Source organism: Bubalus bubalis, chromosome 2 (genome assembly GCF_019923935.1).
Source record: "Bubalus bubalis isolate 160015118507 breed Murrah chromosome 2, NDDB_SH_1, whole genome shotgun sequence".
NCBI lineage: Eukaryota > Metazoa > Chordata > Mammalia > Artiodactyla > Bovidae > Bubalus > Bubalus bubalis.
The window spans coordinates 185,511,612-185,533,816 of NC_059158.1; the positions used below are offsets into that span (position 1 = coordinate 185,511,612).

The 22,205-nt window shown below is 48.9% G+C and overlaps 2 protein-coding genes across 6 annotated transcripts in view; both read left to right on the forward strand.

Annotated features, from left to right (window-relative positions):
* UBR4 (ubiquitin protein ligase E3 component n-recognin 4) overlaps nt 1-22,205 on the forward strand; it is a 137,823-nt gene that overhangs the window by 71,331 nt on the left and 44,287 nt on the right. For 4 of the 5 annotated variants that reach the window (XM_025278842.3, XM_025278844.3, XM_025278843.3 and 1 more), the window contains 15 exons: nt 1,060-1,190; nt 1,306-1,483; nt 1,944-2,048; nt 3,557-3,694; nt 4,399-4,573; nt 12,391-12,487; nt 13,134-13,241; nt 13,959-14,075; nt 15,031-15,240; nt 17,017-17,166; nt 18,340-18,567; nt 19,538-19,616; nt 20,109-20,354; nt 21,345-21,513; nt 22,029-22,173. In XM_025278842.3, coding sequence (XP_025134627.3) covers nt 1,060-1,190; nt 1,306-1,483; nt 1,944-2,048; nt 3,557-3,694; nt 4,399-4,573; nt 12,391-12,487; nt 13,134-13,241; nt 13,959-14,075; nt 15,031-15,240; nt 17,017-17,166; nt 18,340-18,567; nt 19,538-19,616; nt 20,109-20,354; nt 21,345-21,513; nt 22,029-22,173 — 2,276 coding nt within the window. The remainder of the gene's footprint in view (nt 1-1,059; nt 1,191-1,305; nt 1,484-1,943; nt 2,049-3,556; nt 3,695-4,398; nt 4,574-12,390; nt 12,488-13,133; nt 13,242-13,958; nt 14,076-15,030; nt 15,241-17,016; nt 17,167-18,339; nt 18,568-19,537; nt 19,617-20,108; nt 20,355-21,344; nt 21,514-22,028; nt 22,174-22,205) is intronic. The other variant, XM_025278845.3, reaches the window with a different exon arrangement.
* On the forward strand, nt 11,371-12,002 carry LOC102409887 (60S ribosomal protein L30). The gene is given in 2 exon segments (XM_006068116.4): nt 11,371-11,687; nt 11,689-12,002. Coding segments are annotated over 2 exon segments (345 nt in total). The 5' UTR covers nt 11,371-11,586; the 3' UTR covers nt 11,933-12,002.

The following is a 22,205-nucleotide window of genomic DNA, read 5'->3' on the forward strand; positions in this document are numbered from 1 at the left end:
TTTATATTAGCCACTTGATAAAGAGTAAAAAGAAATACGTGACATGAACTTACTAATAATTCAGTATATAAAAAATATCATTTTAATGTGTTAATCTAAAAAATTAGTAGTAGTAAAACATTCTCCATTCCTAAAACAATTTTTGGAAGAGTTTTAAGCGGCTGGTGCGTGCCGTGTCCGTCAGCACCCCGTCCCACGGGGGCGCGCCGCGCTGTAGCTCGTGGCCACGGCTGCTTCGGTGCACTGCAGGCCTGGAGGCGCTCGCGCCGCTTCACGGCCTCCAGATGGCTCTCCTTGACCATCATTCACCTTACCTAAGTCTTTACTGCATCAGGCAATGATTTGTGCATCTTTTGTCTGAGGAGAATCTCGAGTGCGTCAACAGTTTGTTTCCGGTTAAGGCACATCCACGTGTGTTTTCAGCCCTTCAAGCAGAAGGCGAGGTCTCCGTCCTCTTCCGACAGTTAGGGGTCTAACCTAGGCGTCTCCGTTTCCAGGAGGCCTCTCCCCTCCACACCGGAGCTGGCTGGGGCAGCGCTGTCCTCAGTCTCATCCAGTGGTTTCACAGTTCAGTTGGCTCTTCTCATAAGAATTATGCAGTGTGAAAACCTCATGGACGCAATTGTTTTTGGGGAGGAAAAAAGTATAATACTCCAAGCTGCCATGAGCGATAGCAGATAGGCAATCTCAATTGTAGTATTTTCCGTCTTGCCCAAGGACTCCTGAGGGTTGATGGGAGCTCTTGGGGTCTGCTGGTCTTAGATTTTTCTGCTTTATGGAATCCAAAATTCCACAAAGGATTTTGTTTTCCTTCATCGGCCAGAAAAGACTTATCCTAAGTGGGGCCAGCTGTCACTGCCAGCCCCCGCTTCCCAGATCCTGCGGGGTCCAGGAAGCAAGAGGACAAGGCCAGACATGGCCCCCTGGAATTTACCCTTGAGGCACAGGGTGCTAGCTGGTAGCTTGTCTTGGCTTTTGTTTGCTCTGTAGCTTGTCTTCCCACGTCCCGGGGGAGGATCACGCGAGTGCCTTCAGGTGACGGGGGTTTCTCTGACTCAGGAGACAAGGATGATGACGACGATGATGACGCAGATGAGAAAATGCAGTCATCGGGGATCCCGAATGGTGGGCACATCCGTCAGGAAAGCCAGGAGCAGAGTGAGGTGGACCACGGAGATTTTGAGATGGTGGTGAGTCTGGCAGCAGGCGGGGAGGAGGAGCCTCGGCACACTCCTCCAGCTCTCGTTCGGGGCCTTGCACAAGCTCCCGTAGCCACGGGACACTGACGGAGCTCTCTCTCTGCAGTCTGAGTCGATGGTCCTGGAGACGGCGGAAAACGTCAACAATGGCAACCCCTCTCCCCTGGAGGCCCTGCTGGCAGGTGCAGAGGGCTTCCCCCCCATGCTGGACATCCCGCCGGACGCAGACGACGAGACCATGGTTGAGCTAGCCATCGCCCTGAGCCTGCAGCAGGACCAGCAAGGTAGAAGGCAGTGTCAGGAGCACAGCGGCCCCTTGGCCTGGCACAGGAAAGAGGGTCTGGCAGTTACTGATAACCAGCTGACCTAGCTTATCCCCAGACGTGGGGAGAGGGCGATCTGGGTGAGAGCTGTGCAGAGACACAGGTGGAGAGTGAGAGAGACTGAGCCGGGCTTCTCAGCGTGGGGGCCGATCTCATAGTGCTGGTGGTTTGGTCTTTAGGCTTGTTTCCTCCTGAATTGGAGAGATTCCTCCAGCCTGTGTCCTGCCTGAGCTGAAGGAAGCTTCCGCCATCTCTGTAACTGATTTGGTGGGTGGACAGCAGTGGCTGTTGAGTAGCTTCCTCTAGGCCAGAGTGGGTCACACGCTGGCGAGTGAAGGCTCTGAGGGCGGCAGGCGGCCGAGGCAGCGCTGTGGACGGGGTCTGGCGGGGACGCCGTGCTCACTCTCCACTTGTTTCCCAGGCAGCAGCAGCAGTGCCCTGGGCCTGCAGAGCCTGGGGCTGTCCGGCCAGGCACCCAGCTCTTCCTCTCTGGACGCAGGAACCCTCTCTGACACCACAGCATCAGGTAACTGTCCGCAGCAAGGAGTGCGGCTCAGGGCCCCAGGACCCTCGGGCCTCGTCTCCAGTGCTGTGAGAGTGTCATGGGCAGCTGCTTTGACAGGCCATTCTGGACTTCCTGCTTCTGCCTTGGCTTTAGAAATGCGGGCGCGGAAGGCCCAGCGCTGCAGCTCGGCAAAGTCGCTATGGCTCTGCTTCCCTCCACTTTGCATGCTGCCTGGCTTCAGCTGATTCCCCCAGAAGGGCCAGGAGAGCATCTTGCAGGTTAACCAGCTTTAGGGCTGAAAGCGCAGCTTTCAGGCTTCTTCACCAGAGTTCTAACATTTTAGACGAGATCAAAAGGGAGACAAGAAACAGAGCGCATACCTTTTAACTTCTTTCTCTTGATCTACAAGAAGCGGAGTGAACGCTTCAGGTCAGCGTGGGTCACCACCAGGGATCTGAGCTTGGGGGGGTAGGGTTTTTATGGACAATTCAAACGCATAGGAAATCTTCAGACTTCATTTTGTGTTTACTTTCAATGTCTTTCCTAATTTGATTAAAAAAACCCTCAACATCCTGAGTGGAGAGTTGGACCGAATAGAGGAGGATGGAGCATCTCAACAGTCTCCTGGAAAGTCAGCCCCTGAGTAATCGAAGGGTTGATGGAGAGTCTTCAGACTGACATGTCCTGTGTGTGTGTGTGTGTTTTCCTTTCTTTCCTGTTTGGCCTCTCATCCTCCGTAGTTGAGAAAGGGAGAAGCTGGCTGCCCCTCACCTGCTGCCGTGCCTTGCTGCTTCCCTGGGGCTCTTGAGTTGCAGTCACTTCAGGCTTGGCGGTCGCTGTTGTGCGGTGCGGTTATGTTCCTGCTGTGCTCTGTGGCTGTCTTGGCTTTCCTCCCCCGTGTATCTCATCCAGCATTATCCTCCTGTCTCAGCTCCGCCCTGATCCTGGATGCTGTGGCTGTCTCTGGGGAATTTCCTTGCTTCATTATTAGCATCTGATGAGGAAGTTTGAAATTTCCCAGTGAGCTCCCCTCTGAACCATCTGATTGAAAAAAAAAACCAAACAACCAGGGTTGATTCAAGAGCTCATGATAAGTGATTTCCTAGCATTAGCGTAAATTGATTACAAAACGAATCTCCTGAAAATTCAGAATCTATGCTTTTGAGTGGTACTGGCTAGTTTCTGATCTCAGCAGGTGTCAGTAACACCTAGACGAAGGTGACCATGAAGCATTTTAGCTAGAACACTGTCCGCGTCACAGATTCTTGACTCTCTGCGCTGTTTCACTCACACTGTGACGTGGCAGCGAAGGAAATGCCCAGTGAGCTGGGTTTTCGCGTCTGTCTAAGTACCGTGTGCGACGCACCACGTAGTGTCTGTTCCTGTTAGTGAGTAATCAGCAAAGCAGACCTTTCCCTTTTTCCTCGGACGACAGGGTGTCTAAACTGCATTGTGTCCACCACGCTGCGTGGTCTGCTGCCTTCGCCCTGAGAAGGGTTTCCCTGTAACGGCTCTCGTTACTCTCTCAGCTCCAGCCTCGGACGATGAGGGCAGCACGGCTGCGACGGACGGCTCCACCCTGCGGACCTCCCCTGCCGAGCACGGGGGCAGTGTGGGCTCGGAGAGCGGGGGCAGTGCCGTGGACTCGGTGGCTGGCGAGCACAGCGGTAATGTGGCTGGAGGCCCTGACCTCCTTGGGCAGAGGGTGGGGGCAAAGTAGGCACCCTGCCTGGGCCCTGGGGTTGGTCTCAGCAGAGGGAAGTTTAACAGTCTGTTAGTGGAAGAAAGCAATGATGTACGTAATTCCAAATCATGATTCCTTTAAGACAACTATGGTATGACTTTGAAATCAGTCATGCTGTGGTTTTTTGCTTCTCTCGTTGCGGGGAGAGATTTGGGGCAGTCCTGCTGTTCACAGCCTGGTGTGTTAATAGAACAGGCCATCTGTGCTCGCTGGTGGGGGCGGGGCTCGAAAATGAGGAAGCATGACAGAGCCATTTTGGTTTGATCTTAAAAAATCAGTCTTTGTTTAAAAATTGGATATGAACTTTTTTTTGTGAAAGAGATACAGAGTAGCTGATAATTTTCTAGAGTCCCAAATCAGTATACGCTTCCTCTGAAATACGAGATGGAAATATATCAGCAGCTGAGATTAAGATTAGTCTTGTGGGTGGATCTTACATTCTTTGGGTACCCAGAAAGTCATTTTAGTCATCAAGTGTCACAGGGCCGAAATCGTGATTTCAATCCTTATTGAGCTTTACATAAAAGAAACCATTTTTCTAAAGCTACCACTCAGATAGCTTCGGAATGCATTGGATTTCACCAGGCTCTGCGAGTTTATTAGCTGTTTTTAAACCATTCCCTCTAGTGTCTGGCCGGAGCAGTGCTTACGGCGATGCCACGGCGGAGGGGCATCCGGCGGGACCAGGAAGCGTCAGTTCAAGCACTGGCGCCATCAGCACCACCACCGGGCACCAGGAAGGAGACGGCTCCGAGGGCGAAGGAGAGGGGGACGGGGAAGCAGACGTCCACGCTAGCAACAGGTCAGGGCCGGGCCGCCGGCGCGCAGGGGTCTTTGCTGGGGGCGCGTGTTTGGGGTTCGGCTGATACGCCAGTTGCTGGAGGTGGAGAGGTGACAGTAGCGTGTTTCTTTTGAAGTAAAGGTTACAGACTAAGAAACGGTTTAGAAATGGTGAGAAGCGCTCTAGGCCTGTCTCCTGGTCGTGACTGCAGTTGTATCAAGTCAGCTGCAGAGAAAGTATAAAGTGGTTTTTCTCATGAGGCCTGCCTGTGTCCCTTAACGTGATTGTCATAAAACCATGTGTCCTTACGCAAATGTTTCTTCTTTCGTCATTAACCGTAGACTCATCTTGTACCGTTCTCCTTATAAATGGCACTGTTCTAGGCTCAACAGTGACAGGTATGAAGTGATACGAGCAGTAACTCCTTGTTCAGTGTGTTAGGTGATAGAGAATTAAGACAGCAACTGTCAGTTTACGTCTAGAAATACCCCTGATGCGGCATTTGGCAATTTGAAAGTAATCCATAGAATTCCTAATCCAGCCCCTTTAGAAAATTTTGGTGGTATTTGGTACTGGGTTGGTGGGGTGAATGTATTCTTAACCAAGAGGAGATTAGAGAAATAGAAGAGAAGGAAGGAAAAACCCCAAGAACATACCCAGGTGGCAGTAGTGGTAAAGAGCCCACCCGCCAGGGCAGGAGGCGCAGGACAAGCGGTTTGGTCTCTGGTGAGGAAGATCTCCGGGAGGAGGAAAAGGCAGCCCGCTCCAGTATTCTCGTCTGGAAAACTGCAGGGACGGGGGAGCCTGGCTGGCTACAGTCCATGGATTTGCAAAGAGTTGGATCCAACTGAGCACACACACTTGTGACACGGTGTTTGTTAGCTGCTGCTGCGGCCCAGAGTGACCACCTTAGTGCAGGAGTCAGCGTTTTGAACTGAATGATTTCTATCAGGAAAAGAGTAACTGGAGCAGTCAGGTGTTGGAGGCGTTTTGAGAGGGCATCAAAGAGTATCTCCTCCCTCCCTGTATCCTGCGCTTCCACTTAACTCCTGCAGCATCCCTTTGGGGACGATGACCTCTGGTGGTTAACTGGGGTTAACCCCGTCCCAGCCCTTGAGGCTGTTGCAGAGCCCCAGTGTGAGTTCCCTGAGTCATGCAGCAGACCCCCACCGGCCGGCTGTTCCACATAAGGGGGTGTGTGTGTCTCCATGTTACTCTGCATCCGCCCCACCCTCTCCCCCACTCCCACCCCTGCCTCCACAGTCTCTTCTGTGCGTCTCCACTGCTGCCCCGCACGTAGGTTCATCAGTACTGTCTTTCTAGCTGCCATATATAAGTGTTAATAGATGATATTTGTTTTTCTTTTTCTGACTGACTTCACTCTGTATAAGAGGCTCTAGGTTCAGCCACCTCATTAAAGCTGACTCAGTTGCGTTCATTTTTATGGCCGAGTAATACTCCATCGTATTTATGTACACAGCTTCTCCATCTGCTCGTCTGCCAGTGGACATCCAGGCTGCGTCCGAGTCCTAGCTGGTGTGAACCGTGCTGCAGTGGGCATTGGGATGCGTGGGTCTTTTCGGTTACAGTTCCCGCAGGCTGTATGCCCCATAGTGGCTTACTGTGTTGTATGGTGGTAGTATTCCTACTTTTTTAAGGAGTCTCCATACTGTCTTCCGCAGTGGCTGTATCAATTTACATTCTCACCAACAGTGCAGGAGAGTTCCCTTTTGCCCACATCCTCTCCGGCATTTATTGTTTGTAGATTTTTCTGATGAGGGCCATTCTGACTGGTGTGAGGTGATAGTGACTGGTTTTGACTTCGTTTCTCTAAGAATGAGTGATGTTGAGCGTCTTTTCCCTGTTTATTAGCCGCGTGTATTCTTCTTTGAAGAAGTGTCTGTTTAAGTTTTTTGCCCACTTTTTGACTGGATTGTTTGTTTTTCTGGGATTTGTTTTTTAACTGCTTCACCTAAAAGGCATTTTCTATTTAATCTTTTGTTTTCCTCTTAATGTGATTTCTAGGTTAATTACGTGTGTTCAGATAATGTAATCTTTGTGATTTTTGGTTCTTTGAAGTTTATTTCTTTGAAATATTTTAAATCTAGTCTATTGTTGCTTTTTATCGTTGCTTAACTTTTGAACAGTTAAGTTCGCTTTTAAGTAATGTTAATCACTGATCTACTTGTGTTTGTTTTGCGCTTGTTTCTGTGTTTCTGTTTGTGGTCTTTGTAGCCCTCTTCTGGTTAATTTGCTCTCCAGCCCCACCTCCCCACCTCTGCAAGTTTGGAAGTTGTTCGCTCAGTTTCCAGTCTTGTAATAGTTGTGCTAATCATTTCAATATGCATACTTAACCCAAAACTAAAGTTAACAAGAGCTGTATATTCTTGTAGAAAATATATAAGACTTCTGCATTGAAGACTTTGAAAACTAGTTGAGAGAAAATAAATGAGCGGATATACTGTATTTATGGATAGAAAGATTCATTGTATAAAGATAACAATGTCTCTAAATTGATACATGTTCAGCATAGTCCCAGTCAAAGATCTCAGCTGGCTTTATTGTACGTGTAAGAATCGACAAGCTGATGCTCAAGTTTATTTGGAAGAGTAAAAGACTAAGGTCAACCAAGGCGGTATCGAAGAAAACCCACTGGATTATGAGGACTGCACAGCCGTAGCCTGTTGTAAAGCTGCGTGTTCAGTAAGACAGTGGGATTTTGGTTCAAGGATAGACAAAACAGATTAGTGAAACAGACTGGAATTCAGAAACGGAGTCACACATACACGGCCACCTGATTTATGGCACAGGTGACTCTCCTGTGCGGTGGAGGAAAGGGCGGTCTTTCAGTCAGTGGCAGCGGGTTGGTTGGAAATTAATCTGGAATAAAATGAGTCTTTTTTTCGTTTTATGACCTGATCGTAAACAAAAATCAGTTTCACTGTGGATTTAACCGCATAAGATAGCGCTTCCTAGGTGTCATGTTTTCACTACTGTGCGTTTTTCTTGCGGCGCAGCGGCTTTGCAGTGCTGAGTTAGTTTCTTGCGGCGCAGCGGCTTTGCAGTGCTGTGTTAGTTTTGCTGCACAATGAAGTGAGTCAGTTACACGCATGTGTCTCCTCCCTCTTGACCCCTCGCCCCAAATCTCATCCATCTAGGTCACCACAGAAAACATACTGGTTTTAGAAGACAAAATGTCCTCATAACTTAGGGTTGGCAAAGATTTCTTAAATAAGACACAAAAAGTATTAACTAAAAGGAAAAATAAACAGGACTGTGTTTCAGCAGCTAATGATTTTTTCCTTCTTCTCTCAGCTACTTTTTCCCACAGGCTCCTGGGAGAGGTGGTGTATTTCTGTTACTTTTAGACTCAGGCTGCTGCTTCTGTGGATTTTCCCTGAGGTTCTCACAGAGGACCCTCCCCACTTGCGGCAGACTCTGGCTGGCCTTTCCCTATTCCAGATGCCTTGTAAAGTCCTAGCAGCCTAGTGCCCAAATTGCTTTCAGAACATCATAGCCTCAACTTTTCAGATGTCCTAAAATCAGTGTCAGGGCTCTCTGCTTACTGTTTTGGATTTTTCTCTTTACTCACCCCTGACCTAATAATTTCTTCATTGCTGGTAATGTCTTTATTGCTTTTATTTTAATTTTGTTTTCAGTGATCTTTCTAAATTCACTTAAATTCTAATTATAGATTTTGATAATTAGACTAATCCTAATTATGAGTTTGGTTATTAGATTAATTCTTATCACAAATTCTGCCTGAATAATCCTGTCTTCTCTAAATAATGACATTTAACTTTTTTCTCTCCAATCTTTATACCTTTTAATTGCCTTTTCTTGCTTTATTGTTTTGGGTCGGACAGAAGTACTGATGTGGAAAACCCTATCTCATTCCCAGAAAAAAGGTTTACCATTTTACTGTTAAGTATGATGTTAACTGGAGGGTTTTCTAGGATATTATCTATCAAATTTTGTTTCTAGTTTGCTGGGAGATATTTTACCTTGGAGATAGTGAAGGACAGGGAAGCCTAGCGTGTTGCATTCCTTGGGGTCACAAAGCGTCAGATACAACTTAGTTGACTGAACAAACACAGTTTTATCTCAAATTGGTTTTTGAAGCTTTCCAGTTGCTTTTGTTCAGAGAAGGCAATGGCACCCCACTCCAGGACTCTTGCCTGGAAAATCCCATGGACGGAGGAGCCTGGTGGGCTGCAGTCCATGGGGTCGCACAGAGTCAGACACGACTGAGCGACTTCCCTTTCACTTTTCACTTTCATGCATTGGAGAAAGAAATGGCAACCCACTCCAGTGTCCTTGCCTGGAGAATCCCAGGGACGGGGGAGCCTGGTGGGCTGCCGTCTCTGGGGTCGCACAGAGTCGGACACGACTGAAGCGACTTAGCAGCAGCAGCAGTTGCTTTTGTTGCACTTAGTTGATTATATGTCTTTTCTCCTTTATTCTTTTTAAGGTTGTAAATTACAGTAATTGATATTTTCCATTATTAAACCAACATTCTGGGGACACCTAATCATGGTATCTTATCCTTTGTATCACTGGATTTGATTTGCTAATATTTTATTTAGGCCTGTTCTTTTTCTTCTTTGAAACATTTTTGTCAGGTGTCGATATTCATGTTATTCTGGCCTCATAAAGTAAGTGAGGATATGTTTCCCCTTTTCTGTTCTCCACAAAATGTTGTATAAGATTGGTTTTATTTCCTCTATAAATTCTTAGAAAAATTGATCTGTGGAATCATCTGCATCTAGACTTCCTTTAAGAGAAGACTTAACTGTAGATTCATTCTTTAAATGATACAGAAGTATTTTTGTTCCTTCATGTGTCAATTTTTGTATGTTGTGCATTTCAAGGAGTTTGTTCATTTTATTGTCATGAAGTTGTTCATAATATATTTTATTATCCTTTTAATGCTTTTAGGAATTGTGATGATACCCCTTTTTTTCATTTTGGCACTGGTAACATTTTTTTCCCCCAAAAGTCAGTCTTGCTAGAAATTACCAACTTTATAAAGTACCAGTTTTTCTTAAGTTTTTGGCTTAGATTGTTCTCTGTTGTATACCTGCTTTCTGTTTCATTTCTACTCTTTATTGTTTCCTTTTTCTCTTACTAGCTTTTTCATTTTATTATCTTTTTTTTGGTGGTGGGTTAACTTTCCTTTTTTTTTTAAGCTTTTTAAGATGGTTAAATCATCCATTTTTAACCTTTCTTTTTCTATATTTATTTGAAGTTATATATTTCTTTCTAAAATTCCCTTTAAATGTTATTTTGATGTGTTGTATTTTCATTGCTATTCAGTTCAAAATGGTCTCGAAATTCTTTTGTGATTAAAGTTTTGATCCATGGGGTATTTAGAAATATGTTGCCGAATTTCCAAACATTTGAGGGTTTTCTAATTATTTTTTTGTTATTGATGTATAGTTTAATTTACTGTGGCTGGGGAATATACTGTGTAATTGTGATCATTTGAAATTTCTTGAGACTCATCACATATACAATGATGTTACGTATTTTTACTGTTTTCAGTTACGTTTAGCTAGAGGGTCAATTTAGGTAACTTCCCCATATTGCTAATGGAATTTGCTAAAGTTGTTTTAAATTAACGTTATTTTTCAGGAATAAGTTAATTAGGGAATTGTTAAGTGACGTTTAAAAATAATATAATAACTGAGTTGCTTTTACTTCAAGTTGTGAGGAGGAAATTGTAATTTTTGGTACAGTGTGTAATTTTTTTTTCGTGAAAAAGCTCCATCTTAAGAGTTTGAAAAGTCAGTAGTCTGGCATGATCTTGGTCCAGGTCAAGACTCTGCTCGTTATGTTGACTTTTTCCTCTGTGTGTATATTTACATGCACACTTTCCAAACCTGAGGATTTTAACCTTTCTCAAAACTTGTGGCTTCACCCTAAAATATCGAGCTCTTGCTGTCATCTCACCTTCTGTCACTGGCGCCTCACTGGTTCCTTAGCAGTTTTTATTCATTTGTCTTCCCCGCCGAGCTGGTCTAATTATTCAAAGATGCATGCACGGGCTTTTGTGTATTACTGTATTCTGAAGGTCGTTTGGCTCATTCTTTCACGTTCTTTTTAGGATGATTGCCATTTATTATTCAAGTCTCTATTTTTATTCAGGCTTTTATTATTTTGAAAATATTTTGGATACCGGTTAGGGTATGTCATACATGATAATCACACTTTAAAAAAAATGTAGGCACATGGCTTCTTACGCACAGTCCGTAAAGTAAAATGAAGCAAAATGGTTAAATGAGAGTAAATCCATTAATTGATTCAGCAAATGCACTGTTGGTCTGTGTAAGATTGTGTTAGGTGAGACGGCCACCCAGCTTGTTCACAACCCCCTGATTGATTTTCATGGTGGTCCTCTTCACTCTTTTTTAAGGATCTGTGTCTTTCCGGCTGAGCTGGGTCTTCGTTGCTGTGCATGAGCCCTCTCTAGCTGTGGCCAGTGGGGCTGTGCTCCAGTTGTGGCCTGCTGGCTTCTCGTTGGAGGGCGGCTTCTCTTGCTGCCAAGCGCCGGCCTTGGGGCCCATGGGCTCAGTGGTTGGAGTGCTCGGGCTTAGTTGCCACACAGCATATGGGGTCTTCCCAAACGAGGGACCACGCTGCTGTGGCCCGCGTTACAAGGTGAGTTCTTAGCAGATGGACCAGCAGGACCGGCCCGTATCGGCCCTCGTGAGCCGGCGTATTCACTGGAGCTGCCCACACACCCACCGCAGGAGCCCAGGTGTGTGTTGGTGCAGGAAGAGGCAGGGTTGTGGCCCGCTGTGTATGTGGGACGGCTCACGTTTCTTGTACTAATGTTGAGATTGAAGTTTACACTAGGAAAAGGATGGCTACGCTGTGAGAGGGCAGAGCAGTGACTAGCCTTCCTAATGACTTGGGAAGCAAGAGGAAAGGGTGGGTCACTGTGCAGCTGAGTGACATGAAATGTGTCGATGGGCCCCCGGCCATCTTGGCGGCGGCTCTTGGTTGGGGCATCCCGCATCTAAGGCAGGAAGATGGTGGCCGCAAAGAAGACGAAAAAGTCACTGGAGTCGATCAACTCTAGGCTCCAGCTGGTTATGAAAAGTGGAAAGTACGTGCTGGGGTACAGACAGACTCAAAATGATCAGACAAGGCAAAGCGAAACTGGTCATCCTCGCCAACAACTGCCCAGCCTTGAGGAAATCTGAAATAGAGTATTATGCCATGTTGGCCAAAACTGGTGTCCATCACTACAGTGGCAATAATATTGAATTGGGCACAGCATGTGGAAAATACTACAGAGTATGCACACTGGCTATCATTGATCCAGGTGATTCTGATATTATTAGAAGCATGCCAGAACAGACGGGTGAAAAGTAAATCATGTGCAATTTTTCTTTAATAAAACTGGCCAGAGCTTGTTTTAAAAAAAAAAAAGAAAAAAAAGAAATGTGTCGATGGGAGGATTCCAGAAAATGATGGCTGGAGGCAGAATAGGGCCACCCGTTGAAAAAAGCCATAAAGCCTACTGTGGAAGGTTTAAGTAGTGAGAACAACAAGGACCTGATTGCTTGAGCAATATTTTTTGGCTTTCCTGTACGTAAGTTTTCAGTACCATCAGTTGTATCTTGAAACAGTTTGGCTGCACTCTAGCAAAGTGAGGTTTTTCCTTCTGAGTTGCTGTTAATAGTATTCCAAAGGCTTGTCTTAAATGCTAGGATTGTACCTAAGAAGTAGGTTCTTTGTTTACCTTGCTGGCAGGAAGAAAGAACTATATATTCAGCTGGCTAGTGTTTGTGTATTAGCTCATGTTTTGTGTATCTTCCCTGGTCTTTTAGGCTGCACATGGTCCGTCTGATGCTGTTGGAGAGACTACTGCAAACTCTGCCCCAGTTACGAAGTGTTGGAGGTGTCCGGGCCATCCCGTACATGCAGGTATCCCGCAGTTCACCTGGGTCTGTCACATCGTAGGTGGATATCGTTAAGCATGCTCACACTTCTCCCGCCAAGCCTCTGAGAGACTTTGTTTGGTATTAGGTCATAGAATAATGGAATATAATTTTGAATTGCAGGTTACAGCCCTTCATTTTATAAATGAGAAGACCAAGGATCAGAGAATTAAAAATAATGTCTACAGCCACCCAGCTAGTTACTGACAGAGCCGGGAACAAAAGTCTGCTCCAGAGAGCCTTAGTGTCTGTCTAGTATGTCTTTCTTAATGTTAGTGTTAGAGCGAGGTCTGCTAGCTGCCTTGCTCTGAGGCAGAATTGTTCTTTAGCACAGCACAGTGCTGTATCTTAAGCCACTTGGATTGGATATAATGTCGGCTAGTCAGTCAGTTGTGCAGACTTCTTGCAGAACGTTTTCTGCGTTGCCAAGGGTAGCATATACCATCATTTGATTTCTCTGACTCTGGACCCTTCACCTTGGTTACCTTAGGATTTCAAACCTTTCCATGGACTGTAGTTCCAGTTGACAGGGCAGGCAGGAGGATTGGGATTCCATGTGAAACACTTGGTGTTTAGAGTTGTTGCTCTTTAGGGAATTGGCTTTCACGTTTTGCCTCTCTCTTGACCCGCAGGTCATTCTGATGCTCACTACAGATCTGGATGGGGAAGACGAGAAAGACAAGGGGGCCCTGGACAACCTGCTCTCCCAGCTGATTGCCGAACTGGGCATGGACAAGAAGGTGACATTTGAGAGTCATTGTTTGAGGAGCAGTAACTGAGATCAGTTTTTTTTCTTCCTCTCTTAGAGAAACTTCACCAAGTCACAGGGGGTGACTCTCCACTGAGGCCCCCAGTTTGCAGATCCATTAGAAATGTTTTCCGTGTGTACTTTGGCCCAGGCATACTTTTGTGGATCTGCCTATAAATGAGGAGCAAGGCCAGGTCATGGCCCTTGTGGCCCTTTTGTAGCTCCACGAGGTGAAAATGATAAATAGATTGTTTGTATCTTGGCCTCAGGCAGTGGCACCCCACTCCAGTACTCTTGCCTGGAAAATCCCATGGATGGAGGAGCCTGGTGGGCTGCAGTCCATGGGGTCGCGAAGAGTCAGACACGACTGAGCGACTTCACTTTCACTTTCCACTTTCATGCATTGGAGAAGGAAATGGCAACCCACTCCAGTGTTCTTGCCTGGAGAATCCCAGGGATGGGGGAGCCTGGTGGGCTGCCGTCTCTAGGGTCACACAGAGTTGGACACGACTGAAGCGACTTAGCAGCAGCAGCAGCTGCAAGGTGTGTCAGGCTCCAGGGTGGCCAGGTACATAGACCGCAGGTGCATTGGAGCATGTTTGGTCTGATTCCACGTGAGAACCATTTAGCGCTGATAGGAGGGCGGGCATCTCGTTGAGAGGGTGCCTCAGGTCAACGCCATCGTGGGCCCCTGGCCCCCCGCTTGCAGGACGTCTCCAGGAAGAGCGAGCGCAGTGCCCCGAACGAGGTGCACTTGGTGCTGATGCGGCTCCTGAGCGTCTTCATGTCCAGGACCAAGTCCGGATCCAAGGCTTCCGTATGCGAGGTGTGTTGCTCTGGGCTAATGGCTGCGGGGAAGCAAAGGGGATTGTGTGTTTGGTGCCAGGGCAGCGGGCAGAGGCGACCTCTCTCACCGAGTAAGGCTGTTGGCACTCGGGAGGAGTGAGAGTCTAAGCTGTCACCTCTTCAGGAGCAAAGCTTCCACCTTTTTCAGAATCCCTTCCAAGCTCTGATCTTTTCCAACAATCCCTCCAATGGAGGGGGTTAAAGGGTTTGGAAGTTCCATTATTGAAAAGCAGGAGACTGTTCTGCAAGCTGCAGAGTGGCTAAGAGGATTCCTCTGCTGTATGTTGCTATAAGGTATGGTAATAAAGCAGAGAGAAAGCAGTGCGTGCGTGGTGGAAAGGAGATTAACACAAAGCAGAGAAGGTAGAAATGGAGGCTGAACTGCATCCAATCTTAATGAGCTTATGAGCTGTGGGGGCTGCTGGGGTTTGCAAGGCTCTCCTAATGGTTTTATTTACAGTAGCTTTTCCCCTGCCTTTTTATTTGTGTGATCACTCACCCCATCTCCTTTGGAAGGTAGTTCTGTGGGAAGAGCCCCTACTGGGAGGGTGGGGTTGCTGAGAAATGCCTATAGTGGAAAGTTTTCTCTCTTCTTAAAATAAATAGGCTTCTTTTCTAGGTGCCCAAGGAGCAAGAGAAAACCTCTCCCCTCCAGGTGGAAGGGTTATCTAATTCTTGCCTCCTTGGCCTCTGGCACATATGTGTTCGGAGATTAGATTTGGAAACTGGTGTGTCTTTATTTTCTCTTACCATGCTGTTGTGCAGAAGACTTGGGGAAATGTTTGAGCTCGTTGGGAAATTTTTAAATTAAGAGATGGACTCACTTTCATGACAGCTAGTTCTCAGAGTGTCGTGAGCGCGTTCCTGCTCTCAGGCTCAGCTGGACTGCACTCTGGTCTGCTGGCCGTTCTTACCTTCTCCCTGCTTCTCTGCAGTCGTCTTCCCTCATCTCGAGCGCCACGGCCGCCGCCCTGCTGAGCTCCGGGGCTGTGGACTACTGCCTGCACGTGCTCAAGTCCCTGCTGGAGCACTGGAAGAGCCAGCAGAGCGACGAGGAGCCCGTGGCCACCAGCCAGTTGCTGAAACCACACACCACATCGTCCCCGCCTGACATGAGCCCGTTCTTCCTCCGCCAGTATGTGAAGGTGAGGGCCATGCCTGGGCAGGGAGCCCCTCCTCTCCCTCCCCTGGGCTCCGTGTCATCACTCCCCCGGAGTGGCGCCAAAGAAGCCCAGGATGTCCCTCACTCCCCTGCTGTCACCACAGACGCTTTAGCACTCTGGTTTAGAAGACGGGCTTTTTCTGGTCGGATGAGTCTGGGAACACATCCCTGGGAATATGCGTTCCCACCTACCACTGTGAAACTTCCAGAAGTCCTGTCTAACTTTTACTAAGCCTCAGTTTGTACTTCTGGAAGATGAGCACACACAGAGTATCTGCTTTATAGAGCTGTTGGGAGCCTCGGATGTTTGGAAAGCACAGGGCCCAGCACATCCCAGAGCTCGCTAGATGTTAATTATCATCCCCATTCTGTCCCATTGAAATCCACACAGCAGAGCAGGATGGCCTGGGCTGGGTGTGCTGCTCACTGCATGCTCAGAACTGCCTTAAAGAGTACGGAAGTAAAACAGGACAGAAAATGTGAACCTGAGCACGTCCTTCTCTTTTTGTGTAATCCTTTGATGGTTTTCCGTAGCTCTTTGGCCAAAAAGTTCTTGGTAGATCCAGCTGTCTGCTTAACTCTTTGTCGTCTGCAACACTCCTGCATGCGGCGCTGCTGGTCTCTGCGCCTCCCCCAGGGTATATGCCCTTCTGAAGTTCTTTCCTCTCCTTCTGCATCCCTTCTGTCCCCCGTCAGTTCCAAGGCATTCCCTGGTGGCTCAGGTGGTAAAGAATCTGCCTGCCATGCAAGAGACGTCGGTTTGATACCTGAGTCGGGAAGACCCCCTGGAGAAGGCATAGGCTACCCACTCCAGTATTCTTGGGCTTCCCTGGTAGCTCAGCTGGTAAAGAATCCGCCTCCAATGCGGGAGACCTGAGTTTGATCCCTGGGTTGGGAAGATCCTCTGGAGAAGGGAACAGCTACCCACTCCAGTATTCTGGCCTGGAGAATTCCATGGACTGTGTATGGTCCATGGGGCCGCAAAGAGTCGGACACGACTGAGTGACATTCACTTTTCACTTTTTAAGACGCAGCTCACACACTGGGTCCTTCCACAGCATACACTTTGCCACGCTCCAGTCTGAGCCTTTCCCTGGGTCCCAGAGCACCCTGACCACACATGTGGGGTCTTCCCCTCCAGGCTCACATCACGCCCCTGTTTTATTCCTCTTCACACTTCCAGTGTTTGGTACAGATCTGATAGCAACTGGGGATTGACTGCAGGGCACACTGACTCTGCAGACTCTCAGGGAGCACACGGTTTGTAGGGTAGCCATGGTTCCCCCGTCCACGAGTCTCCCAGTGATCCTTGACACCCTGTTTCTTACAGAAGTACGATCATCATCGTATTTGGTTCGTATTTGGAAAGCTTTGGTTCTAGGGAATGGAATACATCTCTCATAGAAAGTCAGACATCCTTTTCCTTTACTCTTTCTTCAGTTTTTTCCTGTTCTAGCTCTGATTTTTGTGTAAGCAGAGTAAAATCAATCCAGTGTCAAAAACCAGAGTGCAATGTTAGAACTTTTAAGCGTGGTGAGATCTGTTGCCACTCTAAGCTCTGCATGTGATGGAATTGCCCCAGAGCCCAGGGTCTTCCGGGTTTGGGAACTAAACTGTCAGTCAGCGACGGCTCCAGCTTTGGAGGCCGCCATTTACTGTCTCCATCATAACGTGTTCCTGTGGAGCAGACCAGCCTTTCTCCTGGCTGCAGTCACGGAAGAGCCTCAGTCATGGCTTTTCCACACGTGTTCTTCCCCAGGGCCATGCTGCTGATGTGTTCGAGGCCTATACTCAGCTTCTGACGGAGATGGTGCTGAGACTGCCGTACCAAATCAAAAAGATCGCCGACACCAACTCGCGAATCCCACCTCCTGTCTTTGATCACTCATGGTTTTACTTTCTCTCAGAGGTAAGTGAGGGTCCCAGTCGAGGAGAGGACATGGACTATGACTGCCTCTGTGGGCCCCTTGCACCCCAACTCGCACGTGGTATTTCCCCCAGCAGAGCCCCTCCCACCACTGAGGTCGTGCTCCTCCTGAGCGTACCATATGGTGACGCCGTGGGAGCTGTGTGTCAGAACAGGCCATCCACTTTAGCGTCTGATTCTGTACCTTTAACATCCCCCACACGTGGTGACGATGGCCATGTTTAATAGCTGGGACTCTGTCTGGAAAACAGAAGGTATACTAGTTAAGTGAACTGAGAGATTTTAATATACAGAGTTGGTTAAACAGCCACTGAAGAACCAAGAAGATAACAAGGGAACACTGAGGTAACACAAAGGTAGTAACTGTGGGAAGCAGCTGCCGCAATCCTGCCAGGGAAGAGGAGAGCCCTGGTGCATCTGGCGGGGGCTGCTGTGGGACTGCAGGAGCTCTGAAGGGGAGTGAGGTGGCTGACTCTGGGAGTTCTGGAAGAAGCCCAGGAGCAGGACCGCCTGGACTTGGCCAGTCCTTGGCTGTGGAGACGCTGGAGGCTGCAGGGTGCAGGGCTGCCGCGGGGACAGCGGGTGGACGGGCAGGCGCAGGCGCCTTCTCTCCTCCCGCTCCCTGGTGTCCTCATCCCGTGCTCCCCGCCGGCAGGGCGTCAGAGGGGGCTGCTGCAGAGCAGCGGCACGGGCAGCCTGGTTCTGGACCGCACACCGCAGAGCAGGCTGGAGCCTGGAGGAACGTGGCTAAGTAACCCACAGAGCCCGCCTGGGGTTAACTCCACAAGAATAATGTTAGCAAACCCCAAATGACCAGTTCAAATTGTAGAGGTACAACAACCCAACTTTTTTCCCCTCTATTTAACCTGAAAGATTCTGAAAGTTTTTTCCTTGTAGTTTCACTCTGGGCGGACTGGAGTGGAGACCAGCTTCCTTGTAGATTCCTAAGTACTACCACGAGGAATAGCAGGAATATTGCCGTTTTTCCCTTTTTAATGTTTTTCTTTCTCCTGGTCCTTGTAAGGAATACAAAAGCTAGCTCAACTGTGAGGAAGTAGCTTGGTTCATGGTTTTTTTCTTTTGAAGTCCAGGGTGCCATGGCCGGTATGGATACAGTCCCTGAGTCCCTGACTCTGTGTTGTCTCTCCTCTCAAGTACCTGATGATCCAGCAGACTCCATTTGTGCGCCGGCAAGTCCGCAAACTTCTGCTCTTCATCTGTGGGTCAAAGGAGAAGTACCGCCAGCTCCGCGATCTGCACACCCTGGACTCCCACGTGCGAGGGATCAAGAAGCTGCTGGAGGAGCAGGGCATCTTCCTCCGGGCGAGTGTGGTCACGGCCAGCTCCGGCTCCGCCCTGCAGTATGACACACTCATCAGCCTGGTACGGCCGTGCCGGGGGTGGGGGGACAGGGAGAGGCTTGGCCAGGTGGTCAAAGGATGGAGCCGTGCACACAGGGCTTCCCGGATCAGGGTCGATCCATCGTACCCGACTGCTGTACCACACGTAATTGGCTTCAGGGTCTGCAGTTTCCCCTCCCTGTGTCCGCCCTCGCTGGGCAGTGGTTCCTCTGTCATGAGAAGGGTTGACTAACTGTGTCATTTGCTCACATTGTGGGCAGGATCAACCCATGGTTTGTGCATCTCTCGTTTTTGTCCTGGAATACTACAGAAATGATGTATTACCACCTAATACCAGTTGTTTGACTTTGGGGTATAGATTGCATGATTGCATAGGAAAATCTAGAAAGAACGTCTTCAGTATTAAAGACTCCTAAGGCAATGGCAACCCACTCCAGTACTCTTTGCCTGGAAAATCCCATGGACGGAGGAGCCTGGTAGGCTGTAGTCCATGGGGTCATGAAGAGTCGGACACTTACTGAATGACTTCACTTTCACTTTTCACTTTCATGCATTGGAGAAGGAGATGGCAACCCACTCCAGTGTCCTTGCCTGGAGAATCCCAGGGACGGGGGAGCCTGGTGGGCTGCCGTCTCTGGGGTCGCACAGAGTCGGACACGACTGAAGCAACTTAGCAGCAGCAGCAGTTCAGGGCTCTTACTATAGTGCTCTTAGCAAAAAAAAAAATAAACTAGATTATAGTGTTTGTGGTCCAAGCCTACCTTTGCTGCTGCATTATTTCAGGGGTTGAAGGACCCCTGAAAACAAAGGGCCTTTGTGAGGTGGGGCGGTAAATGAAGGGGGCTCAGTAGGGGCCGGAACGTGCGGGCCTCGGTCCTAGGTTTACTAGGGTCAACCTCGCACAGAGGACAAGGGTCTATAACCCAAAGCCGGGGAGAGGACCCTGAAGGCAGCAGGTGTGGGTCATTGCTTCTGCTCGGTTTCTGTTGCAGATGGAACACCTGAAGGCCTGTGCGGAGATTGCTGCCCAGCGCACCGTCAACTGGCAGAAGTTCTGCATCAAGGACGACTGTAAGCAATGCCTCTCCACTTGGTTGCTCTTCATTCGTTCATTGCTTCAAGAACTATTCATCGAGGCCCCTGTAGGCCAAGCATTAAACTGGGTGTTAGAGATAGAGCCATGAGCAAGCTAGACAGACAGCACTCTGCCCAGCAAAGAAGACAAGACCTCCAAGACTGAGAAGGGCCCGTAGAGAGAATGGGGGTGCTGTGGGGGCACAGGGTAGGTATCTGGTGGAAGGTCAGCAGTATCTGCTGTAGGTATCCGGTGATCCGCTGATGAGGAGAGTCACTGTCTTCGTAGAAGTTGGGGCTGGGAGCCAGTCTCTGAGTCGTTGCTGCAGGACTCGTCAGGGTCTCCACAGTTGTGAACCCTTCTGGGTGACCCCCCGCGCAGCCCTTGGGCAGGCAGCCAGGAGGAGGGGGGCAGCCTGGTGTCTGGAGCAGCCGCCCCGTGCCTGCGTGAGCCGCGTGGAGCTGAGCCCCCCTCTCCTCTGCCCGCAGCCGTCCTGTACTTCCTCCTGCAAGTCAGCTTCCTGGTGGACGAGGGGGTGTCCCCCGTGCTGCTACAGCTGCTCTCCTGTGCCCTGTGTGGCAGCAAGGTGCTTGCTGCGCTGGCGGCCTCAGCAGGCTCCTCCAGCACCTCCTCGTCCTCTGCCCCCGCGGCCGCCAGCTCTGGACAAGCCGCGGCTCAGCCCAAGTCGTCCACGAAGAAGAGCAAGAAGGAGGAGAAGGAGAAGGAGAAAGAGGGTAAGGACCACCTCCTTGGTGATGAGGGTGATGTGTTCTCATCTCTCTGGGAGCACACCGTTTATCCCCTTCCTCTGAAAGGGTTTTCACCCTCATCTGTAGAGACCTAAGACCCAGGTGCCCCCCGGGGCCTGCTCTTGGTCTCATTTTGAGTTAGGTTCAAGGTGACCCCGTAAAGAGTGTGACTTCCCATGGCAAGTGTGTGTAACGGGAAAGGCCAGAGGTGCGCTGAATATTTTCACCAGCCCCGGGTGGAGCGATTGTCAGCATTAAATGGAGCTGTGTCAGTTAGTAACTGTGCCTCGTAAGCTGCCAGGTGCTTTATAGATGGATGCTGTAGTCATCTTTAGCTGACTCCTTGCCATCAGAAAGGTGAAAGCTTTGCTGTGTCCCTGCTTTTCATGATCCTTGGAGGCCTGAGACAGGTGTGGAGATGGTGCACATTCCCCCGTTAATTATTCAGATGCCTCTGCGCAGGTCTGTAGGAATGTTGACTGCATTAGGTGGCAGACTTTTGAAAGGAAAGTCCTTCAGCGTGACTGCCTTTGTTCAGGGCCAGGTTTATCCTCTGCTTTGATTGGTGGCATTATTTTATTTGGGGCTGACTGTTTGTCCCCTAGTAAACAACTGAAAAGTGAAAGTCTCTCAGTTGTGTCCGACTCTTTGTTGCCTCATGGAGTATACAGTCCATGGAATTCTCCAGGCCCGGATACTGGAGTGGGTAGCCTTTCCCTTCTCCAGGAGATCTTCCCAACCCAGGGATCGAACCCAGGTCTCCCGCATTGCAGGTGGATTCTTTATCAGCTGAGCTACCAGGGAAGCCCAAGAATACTGGAGTGGGTAGCCTGTCCCTTCTCCAGGGGATCCAAAGTTGTTTTCAAATTATAACCGTTTTGGCGAAAACTTTTAAGAGACCGCATCCGCTCTCACTCCACTTGAGGACCCTAGACCACTTCTTCCTCAGCCCTCAGTCCTGCTCTCATCTTGCAGGTGAGAGCTCAGGCAGCCAAGAGGACCAGCTGTGCACAGCTTTGGTGAACCAGCTGAACAAATTTGCGGACAAGGAGACCCTGGTCCAGTTCCTGCGTTGCTTCCTCCTGGAGTCTAACTCCTCCTCGGTGCGCTGGCAGGCCCACTGCCTGACTCTGCACATCTACAGGTGGGCCTGGGGCTTGGCTTCGGCAGGCCGCGTGGGGCTGGGCCAGAGCGCGTGGTGCGCTTCTGTCTTGTCTCCATGGCGCGCGCCTGCGGTGCCGTGTCAGCATTTACACCAGTCGGAATCCTCTTGACTATTGCAGATTTCTTCATCAAGTTGTCTGCTTCTTAGCTATTAAACTCATGTCAGAAGGAAGAGGTGAACTGTTGTCCACCAAGAAGACTATGTTTAAAAGTCTGTTAAAAGACCAGACTTGAGTCTTTAGGCTAACAGTACTCAGTTTCTGCCCTTGAGTAATGTCGGAAAATGGGAGTAAACCACCTTCTGAAGACAGGAAAGGATTGTGCTGGATCTGTTTGGGTGGATTGTCCAAAGAGCGGTAGCGCCATTCAGACTTAACCCATAGCTGTGGGGAAAGAGGTACATCACCAAAACAGTGCTTGGGCCTTGTTGATTAAAATGAAGGAACCCCTCGGGCTTTTTTGCTACTGATAAAATGAACTGTCATTTATCTCCAGAAACTCTAGCAAATCTCAACAGGAGCTGCTGCTAGACCTGATGTGGTCCATATGGCCAGAACTCCCAGCCTATGGTCGCAAGGCTGCCCAGTTTGTGGACCTACTGGGATATTTCTCCCTGAAAACCCCACAGACAGAGAAGAAGGTAACAGATAATTGATGGTCAAAAAGGCTTAC